General features: G+C 38.8%; 1 protein-coding gene across 1 annotated transcript in view; it reads left to right on the forward strand.

Annotated features, from left to right (window-relative positions):
• DNAH6 (dynein axonemal heavy chain 6) overlaps positions 1–11798 on the forward strand; it is a 5071261-nt gene that overhangs the window by 165418 nt on the left and 4894045 nt on the right. The window contains exon 7 of the mRNA XM_044059309.1: positions 6478–6524. Within this exon, the coding sequence (XP_043915244.1) occupies positions 6478–6524 (47 nt within the window). The remainder of the gene's footprint in view (positions 1–6477; positions 6525–11798) is intronic.

The raw sequence follows: 11798 nt of genomic DNA on the forward strand, positions 1-11798 counted from the left end.
ATGAATTTATGTTCATGTTTATTAAAGTGCTTGTAACCAAGCATCATCATAATAAAACAGGTAAAGCAAGAAAAAAATACATTGAAATACGCATCACTATGCACAACATGAACAGAAGTGAAAAAGTAATAATAAAATGGACAGAAAACAATAAATAATGACAGATCATATACCAGTGTAAAATGATACACTTTTCTTTGTACCTTTTAAAGCTGGCCAAAAGGGAAATCTTCACCTAGGATCCCTCTTACAAATTTGAGATCCCAAACTACAGATCCTGAATACCCAAAATAAAATCTGATTCAAGCTAAAAGGAAATTAATTTTGAAGTCAAATGCTACACTAATAATTTTTTTGGGAGGAGGCTTTACCCCTCTGCACCTCCCTGATATGGGGGGATTTCTACTCACACCTCTGCCACTTACGCATATTAACTGTGACATAATTGTAGCCTGAAGCAAGGGAAACAATGTGAAGTACTGTAACCTTGGATTTATTATATATTTCACCACATTCATATTTGTAGTTACACTACTCTGAGGTATTGACTTTACTGCCTTTGAAATTTCAATAAGCACTATCTCATCCCATTGAGGATTGACTTTCTAGAGTTATGCTTCCTGATGACAAAAAGAATAAGAACCAGATGTATCCATCCATACTTTTGGAACATCCAGCAATCCTAGGTGGAATGTCATGACCTAGTAGGATTTTATAAGGGAACAGGAGCCTCTTCAGATAAGAGGGACTCTGCTCACACCATTCCAAATACACTAAAACTAGGAATTAGTGTTGTTCAGAAATGAACTGACAGCTAGTGAAAAGTCTGCAAAACTCGATAATGTGAAAGTTGCTGGAACTACCAGGAAAAACTACAGAGATTTGCACCACTTGCAGTTATTCAAGTTCTATGTTAGGAAGCTCTGGGTACAAGAAGTTGCAGTAGTCAAGGCCACACAAGACAAAGGCATGCACAAAAGATCTTAGTGTGTTGGATAATGTGGACAATGTTACTTATATGTAAATATGATGACTTTTCAGCAGATGACACCTGGTCCATAAGAGTCAGTCAGTCATCCAAAACCAAGACAAGATTGTTCACCTTATCCACACATTCTAGCTTATCACCATGAATGATGTTGGGTTTTAAAGCCATTCAGCTGGGATTCCTCAAAGTGGCATGAATAGCAATAGCCAGTATTTTGGAGTTTTTGAGCTTTAGATAATTACTACTTCTTCAAGTGTGGATGCATTCTGAATCTTTATCAAGGGAATCGAGAGTATTCATCATGTCCTGAGGGAAAGAGAGGCAACATTAGGTATCATCTGCATAACAGTGATACTAAAGGCATCTTCCCTAATGAGTTTTCCCAGTGGAAACAAAAACAGGGAGAACAGTAAAGGACCCAGACTAGAACGCTGTAGGACACTGGACACAGCAGAGTAAAGGGCCAAGGTACTAACCCTAGACATTGAAGGTGTGGTATATCTTGAGAGGTAGTAGGCAGACTATTTTAGGACAGTACCAACAGTCCTGTGATAGCTCAGTGAATGGTCCAAAACAATATTAAGAGCCTGCGGTAGAATTATCTCTAAACAGGAATGTTGCCTTATTATGAAAGATCTCTGCATGGTTGGCAAGGAAGACCAAAATGGAATAATACTGTTTATCCCCTACTGTTAGGAGGTGATTCAGACTTATGTAATGGCCGTCTCATTAATATGTCTAGTACAGAAAACAGACAGGAATAAATCTTTGATTTAGTACTCTTTTAAAAATAAAATCAAGCTGTGATAGCAATCTTACAAATTAACAGACTGTTAGAGATGGGATGATAATTGTCAAGACTGTTGGAATAAAAAGTAGACTTTTTCATGACAGTGGTCACCAAAGCATTCTTTAAAATAGAGGAAAAATCCCATTACTTAAATAAAAAGAAACAATTTGTTAAAATGCACATCAAAACAGATAAGTGTCAGAGCTGTTCATCACAGGTTTACACTGCAGAGCATATGTCTGAAACCAAGGAGAAGAGTTCACTGTAATCAAGAAAACAGAGTCCACTACCATGTTAGAGGTTGAGTCACTAAGTTGGAACACTAAATGAAACAGTATGTCCAAAACAATGGGTAACAAAGGTTCCCACCTGGGCAAAGCCAAACCCAAGACAGTTTGTCCCTAGAACCACTGAAAAACCCTTCTAAGCTTTTATCTTAAGCTTAGCTGCAAAGAACTAAGCTGACAAGTCACATTCTCCAGACGGTACTACTTACAGAAAGACAAACAGGCTGGATTACTCAGCCTGTTGGCCATTCAAAAGGGAGGAGCCAAGTGCAGTATAGTTCTCTCTAAACAGGAATATTACCTTATTATGAAAGATGTCTGTTTGTTAGGCAACATAGCTCTCATCAGGCCTAAGCCTGGTATTAAAGGGCCATTGTAGCTCATTTTATTCTCAAGTATCTGGCCCAGTCTCCTAAGCCCTGGGATCAAAGCATCAACAGAGATTCTCATGAGGTAAATATGCAAAAATATTATATATGATATAATATATATTCTATAGTATAGTATAATATATACTATATGGTAAAAATGCATGAGTGAGTTAAAAATATCCAGCTAAAACGTTACAGCTACATTACAGTCCCTAAAGCAACTCTTCTTGAGTTGACTCCATTAGTGGAAGTCAGGAGCATACTTATCAACAACTACAGCATGCAAATTCCTACATTAAACCAGTTCAGGGCTGTTATACTATAATTTTGTTAAAATAAATGTGAATTGAACAAACTGATGGTTCAAGTCATGAGGCTTATTTTACCATTATGTCTGAGGTGGAGTTACCAGGTCAGAACACCAAGAGTATGCCCAAAATTATGAACTCTTTTGAATGGTAGTATAGAAGAGGAACCCACAGCTTGCTCTACTTCGTGTAACATACACAAATGTTTTGATGAATCCATTCTTTGCCATTGAATCACCACCCTACCAACAGTCATGCCTAGGGCCTAGGGAATTACAGAAAACGCGGAGGAGGGCACTGCAGTCACCAGAAGAAGGATTAATATTTTCATCTAGCTAGGTCCCTGTAATGAAAAAACAGTTATTATCATGAGGCACATCTTAAATTCCAGGATTGTTTTGAATGGATGTGGCTTGGGAATAAACTACTCATAAAGTCATAAAAACTGATGATGTTTTTATTTCATTTAGAAAATTGAAAGAAGGCCTACCAGTTAACAAGTAGGCCCTGCCTAAATGGGTAGCTCACTGCATTGTCTTTTTCATGACACATTTAATAAACCTGTCTAAGGCACAGGAGTTTTTTTTACAACATGCATAATAAACCTCTCTTAGGCACAATAAGAGCACACTCCACCAGGACAGCAGCTACACCTGCAGCATATTACAGAATGTTTTGCATAAGAGATTTTTAGAAGCTACAAAATGGCCTGTTAAACACACCTGTATAACATTCTACAAGCTGGAAGTACAGTACAGATGTAGGATATGTTTTGGCATGGCTGTGCTTCAGAGGATCCTTTGGGCATTTGCTTAAGAGAATACTGAATGCACAACTGTAAAAAATGCACAATTTGACAATTAGATTTACTGTACTTTGTGTATTTTGTCAGTTAAACCTCCAGCTATTATTAATATGACTATATTTCTGTTCCATGCACTCTTAATTGCCCATATTCTTGTATTAAGAACTTCTTCTCCTTTCAGCGTTTCCTGTTAGGGGTCACCACAGTGGAATAACGGTCTGCAGAATGATTGGCAGTGGAGTTTTGCGGTGTTGAGTTGCCAGCCCGGAGGAAACCCACACAACCACAGGGAGGACATGCAGACTCTGCACAGAAGGCACCCCAGTCAAGAATTGAACTGGAGAACCTCTTGCTGGGAGGTGGCAACACTAACCGCTGCACCACTGTGACCACCCATATGCTTGTATTAAGAACAATGGATTGGAATGTTAATGGTTAGATATTTGTAGTGTATTTTGATGTATTTGGAGTATATCATATATATGTTGCAGATGTCTTTCTGGCCTGTGTTGTCGCTGAAAGAGGTCCTTTAATCAGTTCAGGTATCCTGTTAAAATTTGAAAAATAAATGAATGATTGAATTAATGAATGAATGAATGAACGAGTAAATAAATAAATAAAATGTCCACCATCCTTGGGCACCTGAATACTGTTTAAAAATGTACCCAGTAATTTTCCCTAAATTTTGTAGAAATGTAAGATATTTTTCCTCTACCAGCAGATCCTTAAAGAATGTTCACAATAACAGTAATGTTACTTTCCATCCTGTTAAGAAGTATGTATGTAGTTTTGTGATAAATTATTTATTCCACGTTGGTACAGGCATATATTATTATTATAATAGTACTAATGGATGTTAAGAGCAATGACTTCCTACAATCACTAGACTTTTTGCAATACTGACTGTTTGTGAGTGTCATGGTCACCTGGGTTTCCTCTGGGTGCTCCGGTTTCCTCCCACATTCCAAAGACATGCAGTAGGTGGATTGGACACTCTGAATTGGCCATGGGTGCAAGTGTGTGTGCAAGTGAGTGGAATGGATGAATTACCGAGGGAGGGCTAGCCACCCGGCGGTGTAAACCTTGACTCGAGATGATTGTCACTGTTGAAGTGACACCCCAACCCCATGTGTGCAAAATGGAAAAAGAGGTTCAGGATGGATGGATGCAGGCCAATTAAGATTGTAGGGATTCGTGATACATGGCCAATGTTAGTATTCACAGAGAAAATAATACCGGTAACAAAAATATTTGGACTATGACTAAACACCGCTTAAAGCGGCTAAACCCAAATGTTGCGATTTACTATTACTGTGACCTGCCCTTGAAGATCTGCTGTTATCATAATTATCTTATCCCCCAAGTAGTGATATACTTTCTGATTTTTGCCATTGAGGAAGACGTAGAGCCTAATTGTCCTGTTTGTCTGATCCAGCTTATGAGTCTCCTGCTGCTTGTTGGATTCAAACTGGCAAAAACTAGTGATCCTCAACCTAGAGCTCCTTTAAGAATCTTTCCCTCCCATAATCCCATAAAGCACCCATCACTCACATCTTGTTTGTTGCTATCACATACAGATGAATTCATCTTGGCTCAAGCTAAATGCTCCCGCTTTCTTTAAAAATACAGTATTTTTCCAATTTTTCATTTTTAAATTTGATTAGTTAATTCTTACTGCCTTGCTTCACCATTTTGAGGTTTTATTGTTTCATTTACAGTGCGTTTATTTGTATTTTCTCTTAATTGCCTTATGTGATCTTAGTTCCCATGACTAGCTGTTTTAGCATCTCTAAGCACTGTAAGTAGTCAAAATATACATGCATTTACAGGTTCATAGGTAAGTAGGCTAACTGCCCTTGCCATTTTAAACCTAGCCAATTTCCCCTTTTGTGCTCAAAATAACCTATCCCATTTAGTTGTAGACTGGCCTTACCCATCCAATGGTCGATAATTATGTATTACCCCTAATAAGCATAACTGGGATCATACCATAGATAATTTGAGGAGACCTGTGCATGAGATAAAGCATTTAGGAGCTACCTCTGTCCATTAGTAGTACAAGGGGCAGTCCTGAGGTAAATTTTCTATTTCCCATCCATAGATCTAAGTTGCAGTTGAATATGAACAGAGATGGACTTTGTTTTATGTAGATGGGAGTCTGTTCCACAGCAACAGTATCCTCTGTGAGATATTCCGGTCTTTCCAAACCATTCTGCTGATGTTGTGTAAGAGGATTAGGTACTTAGACCGAGTATTTCTGATGCCATTTGACTTGCTGATGTGCAGTAAACCTATCAGTAATGGGTTGGAGGATGCCTTGTATGCCAGACACAGATCACCACTTAGCAGTCTGTAGGATTCCGAGTATAGTGACAGAGCTTTGAATCAGACCATGTAGGACATGTTGTTTAGGCATTGCATCCTTTTAGTAAGATATCTCTATGTACTTTCCACTTGTTGCATGTGTCTGGACAGATACATGCCAAAAGGGGCATTATATTCAATGAGTGACTTAATAAGGGCTGAGTAAAGGAGGACAATAACACCCATAGATCTAGACACAATCCATTTGTTTATAAACTGTGCAGTATAAAAGGACTTTTTTACAACAATAGACACATGAAGGTCAAAAGATAGACCACTGTCCACGCTAAACACTGCTCAAGTGGCGCATTGGGGAAGTGCATCATATTGTAAATGTGATAGTTCGATGGGGTAGATGACTTCCCAAAGGATATAACAATACATTTTGGGACATTTAGTTTCAGTACATCATTTTGGCACCAGTTATTTATTTGGGACAAACCATCCTGCAGGATGGTTTGGAGATTCAATGACTGCTCCTAGCTTGCAGTCATCTGCAAACTTAGTCAGCTAGAGCCGTTTGGTATTGGATTTTACTTCAGAAACATATATGTCAAACAGGAGAGATCCTAGCACAGAACCCTGGGCCTGCAATGATGACTGATCTCCTTGTGGAGGTAACTTGCCCTATTTCGATTAAGTGCATCTTATCTGCGAGCCAGCTGGCAATCCAGTGGGTGACACAGAGGTTTATTCCCAGTTTATTTAGCTTTTCTACTATGCCTGAGTGGGTAATTGTCTCAAAAGCTTTGACCAGGTCAAGGTGTGCGATGTTTACCTTTCTTATATTCTTAGTGTGTTATTGTTATTGCTATTGCTGTTGTTATTTAGAAATAATGTTCATTACTAGTGTTTATGGTGTAGCAATGTTTTGACAATTTTATTACCTGGGTACAGTGACTGTATCTTTCTTAAAAGTCAGAGATATTTTTCTCAATAGTGAACAGTAAGAAAAAAAATTAGGGGACGAGGAAAGGAGCTTCTACAAGTGTTCCAGCTGCAGACACACCATCCTGCTGCTTCACACCAACAGGCAGAATATTTGTCTGAGCACTGTCTGGTTTGGAAGGACTTTGTCCCTCAATCCTTTTCTGGCTGGTGAAACAAGTTAATTTTAAAAGGGCTCCTCCCCATATCCTATCTCTGAAAAGCTAAAGAAAGATAAAGAAAAATAGAGAGCTAAAGAAAAAGAGAAGGTCAAGAATCCTAAATCATAGAAGAGGAAACGGAATGACTATGGTCCTTACTTGGATCCAAAAATGGACAGACAGGACTCCCCTTCCTCTGCAGAGCAGGCTTTCTCTCTATACAGAGCTCCATACTTGGAGCCAATAATTGTCATTTCCAACAAGTTTCCCCAGGTCAATAGCCAGCAGGCATTCCTCAAAGAGGGAGCTTCCCTGTTTTGTCTCTGGACCTCCTTCCACCTCCTCACTTAGGTCTGTTAGGTCTTTTAGAAGTAGTGGAGATGTGGATTGGGAGCTTTTGATGATTGCCTTTTTGATGACTCAGGTTGAAATCAGTGTCATCACATCCTTCCCTTTCTCTAGAGCATATTGGACTGGCCATTCTTCCTGCCTCTTTTCTCCTTCCTCTGTCTGTAGTTTGGCACAGTTGGCTTTGGGACCTGTGTATCTGTAATTGACTGGTTTATCTACACTGGCTCTGGACCTGACAAATCTAATTCACTTCACATGGTGGTAGTCAGTTTCAGTGGAATCTCAGTGCTGAATGTTTGGCACTAAGTCTTTCCTTTAGCACCAACCAAATTGATGCAACTTTCAGTGTCAGAGATTTTGGCCTTCAACTCTTCAATACAGATCCCTTCCTTAAAGCTAACTGGGTCATCAGCAATTCCCTCCTTGGTGCCGCTAAAGTCTGCCTCAGGGCAAGAGATGTTGCTGGGTCAGACTTTGTCAGTGCCATCTCACTCCAGCTTGGCTTTTGAGGTTCTTGAGAACTTGATTGCTTCTTCTCTGGCACTGACACAGAATTCAAGGGTGCTGGTTCTTCCCTAGAATATGCATCAATCTGCACTTCAGCTCCTTCATCAAACATCCCAAGGTCAAAGCGAAGCAGATTGCCTCAAACAGCCTATGCAGGTTCATTCAGAATTCTCTGAGGACTTGAATTTCCCTCAACACAATGCTGCAAGAAGAGGATGTGCAAATACAAAGCACTAGTGAGTCTCTCACTTATGACATGGACTTAGACAATCGAGAGGGTTATACCCAGTCCCTTTCAGAAGATGCCTCATTTGGGGAGATACTTAAATTGATGAGACTGAGTGGATCCTTGACCCACTAACCCTCCTTCTCCAGATGTGGAGGTGTTGAGGCCTATTGCTTAGCACCTTGTTCTGCTTGTGTGGTCCCTCCTGCTAACTATTTAATAGACTTGGCCACCAGGAGGGCATGGCAGGAGCCCGACTTTACAGAAGTCATCCGTAAATCTCCAGACAACGTACTCTGTCTGTCTAAGGACAAGACAACACTGATCCAAGGATCTCTTGGTAGATTCTCTGACAGAAGCAGCTAATATGGAACTGTCCACTGAGTCAACAACTGTCCATCTGCTAAACCAAGAGTCTAGGGCAAATGATGGAATGGGGAAGCAGACTTGCACTTTGGGCATATTTGCCTTTTGAGTATTAAATTATGCCATTCATATGAACATTTCAAGAAAGATTTAGTGGGACAGGCTCTTGATTCTCCGAGAAGACATCCTACACCAGAGTCTAGGAATCAGGCTCTTGATTCTCCGAGAAGACATCCTACACCAGAGTCTAGGAATCAACTAGAGACCACAGTGAGGCCAATGTTCAGTGTAACAAACCACCTTATATGGCTTCTAAAGAAAATGTCAGATGGAGCGGTATGAGCAGCAGGTACAGACATTACCAAGACATGCCTGGTCTGACTGTACTTATGTAATTTTGTGAACAATTTCAAAGTATCCTTCAGTAATGCCCCCTTTGATTGTTCCTCCTTATCTGAGTCAACTGTAAAAGACAAAATGCTGAGATGTGAGTAGAAAGGCAACACCTTGTCTGCCATAGGAGTCAAATTTCAGGACTCTCAAAGATCTTTCAGTAGGAATCAGAAATACCTGTGGTTTAGAAACCCCCAACATCAAGTTTTGACTGCAACTCTGATGTGGAAGACCAAGGTGCATAAGGCTTGCCCAGCTGTCCACCTCGGAAGGTAGTCAGGAGGTGTTTATCTCTTCACCTCCTTGTGTGGTTGAACATCCCACAGGATAACTAGGTAAGAGAGATATAACATCCAGAAGTTATATAATAACCTTATTCCAAATCTCACCCAAACAAAACATGCTTCATTTAGATGTTCCACCCCAGCAGCAAAAAGCAGACAGAAGAGAAATTCTTTCTCTTCTTTGCAAAACAGCCATTGAAGAAGTCCCACCAATCGCAAGAGGGCCAGGAGTCTATATAAGACTATTTTTAGTACCAAAGAAAAACAAAGACCACAGGTCACTTCTGGATCTTAAAGGCCTAAACCTTTACATAAGACTTCCTTCAGATTGGTCATGATGCAGTCAGCTTTGTCATGTCTGAAAACAAATGATTGGATGTTCTTGATAGACCTTCATGATGCCTCCCTCCACATAAAAAACTGCAAAGGTATCACAGAGGTTTTTGTTATTCTGGTTAGGAGCCAGTCATTTTCAGTTCTGGACCCTGCCATTCAATCTCAAGATAATAGTCCCTTGAGTTTTTCACTAAGTGCATGGCAGTAGTTGCCGTCCATCTACAACTCAGGGAATGCTCATGCTCCCTTATCAAGATTTATTGACTCCTGGCCATTTCTTCCAGGGAATTAATGATAGAAGCCAGAGACTACTTGTTACATCTCTGCCAGTCCTTGGGCATCTCTGTAATATCTAGTGTTGTCTTTTTGCATTGGATTCAACCTTTGGAGTGCCCATATCTGACTTGGATCCACCCTGGTCACCTTTAAACCCATGGATCCAGGGCTCTGATTCCTGCCCTACCCATAATTCCCTCTCTCTCTTCCTCAGAGTTCCTCAGATCTCATTTGCTGCCTGTGTTGAATGGTCATGTGGATTGAGAGCTCTGATATTCAAAGCTGTTAGACAGCCAGATAAGTCTAAATATGATTTCCTTATTTTTTTTTTACATATATATATATATATATATATATATATATATATATACACACCCATACATCCTCAACCCCTTTTCCCATTTTATGTATATATATATATATATATATATATATATATATATATATATAAATAACTGTTATAACAGTTTTAGATTTTTTATCATAATATATATATATATATATATATATATATATATATATATATATATATATATACACACACACATATATAGATCTAGGACTTTTGATAGAAAGATCAAAAGTCCAAATCCATTATCACCGAAAACACTTTAGTGAAAGTGCTTTACACCGAAAAAGTGCTTTAGCTAAAGTGTGTTAAAGAAAAAGGAAAAAAAACAGTAAATTAATGTTTATGCAGGGGGACAAGCCCCCCTGCACCCCCCACACCCCCCTACTTTATTATTCTCACTCTGAGATCACACTACAGTGGGGAAAAGGGAAAAATTCCCTTAATCGTACCATAGTATGATGTCCGCGACAGTCACTCCCCCACAACTCCCTCTACCTCCAGACATACTTAAGCAAAAGTGCTTCTTCGGTGACAAGCACTTTCACGTAAGTATGCCCAACCATTTCAGATTCGGTGAAATGGCCGTTCGCGCATTATTCTTAGACCCATATATGTATACATATATATATATATATATATATATATATATATATATATATACATACATATATATATATATATATATATATATATACATATATATATATATATATATATATAGAGAGAGAGAGAGATTAATATTATAACAGTTTAAGATTTTTCTCCATGAATATATATGTGTGTGTGTGTTTGTGTGTATTTGTATGTATATAAATTTTATATATATATATATATATATATATATACATATACATAATTTATGTATTTCTATGATTTCTAATCTTTTTCATAGCCTTTCTGAGAGTGTTTTTTATCATACATATTGGAATATTTAGCTGAGGCAGCAGATTCTTAACTGCTATAAGTTTAAGTTCTTGCCTCAATGAGAGACATGTTTTCTGTTTCATAGAGTTACGTATGCTACAGGTTGATAGCATGTCTGACAAAAGTTTCAAAAAACACACTGCATGCAGTCACAAAATGCTGCTGCAAGATCCACACTATCTCTTTGTTCTCTTTGTTTACTGCCTGGGTGCAAAAGACCTTAGTGTGATGCCTGTTCCTCCTTCAACTCTAGAGCATTGCGGGACCAAAGAGACAAGCTAGTGTTAAAGCGCCTATTGCTTCTCAGTCAGATATTCCCAGTCAACCACCTGCTTCTTCTTCTTCAGCCAAATCTGCAGATAAACTTAAGTAGAAAGAAAAAGAGAAAGAGAAAAGACAAAATTAAAGAAAAACAGAGCAAGTCACCAGAGAAAAGGCCTGAGAAGGCCAGGAACTGGACTCCCGACCCCTCTGTACCAGTGAGTCTAGCACCAAAATTACCAAAATAGTCAGATCTGAAATCCCCCTTTTCAGTTTGGCAGTTATATTCAGCCTAATTTTGAACCTTTTCTTTGACAGATTGGTTAACTCAATTATTAACAATAAACAAGTCCACAAATGGCCTAATTCTTTAGGGATACCTATACAGTACCATAGAATTAAAGAAAGCTAACTACCATGTTTACTATCAGCTTTTGTTAATATTTTTTTAGCAAATACTGAGTTAAAAGAGTAGAAATTACTCGAGACTGTGATGGTAATTCATCTTAAAAGTACTGTTA

The sequence above is a fragment of the Protopterus annectens genome, chromosome 17.part0 (assembly GCF_019279795.1).
Source record: "Protopterus annectens isolate FY-2018-M chromosome 17.part0, PAN1.0, whole genome shotgun sequence".
In the NCBI taxonomy this organism is placed as follows: Eukaryota; Metazoa; Chordata; order Ceratodontiformes; family Protopteridae; genus Protopterus; species Protopterus annectens.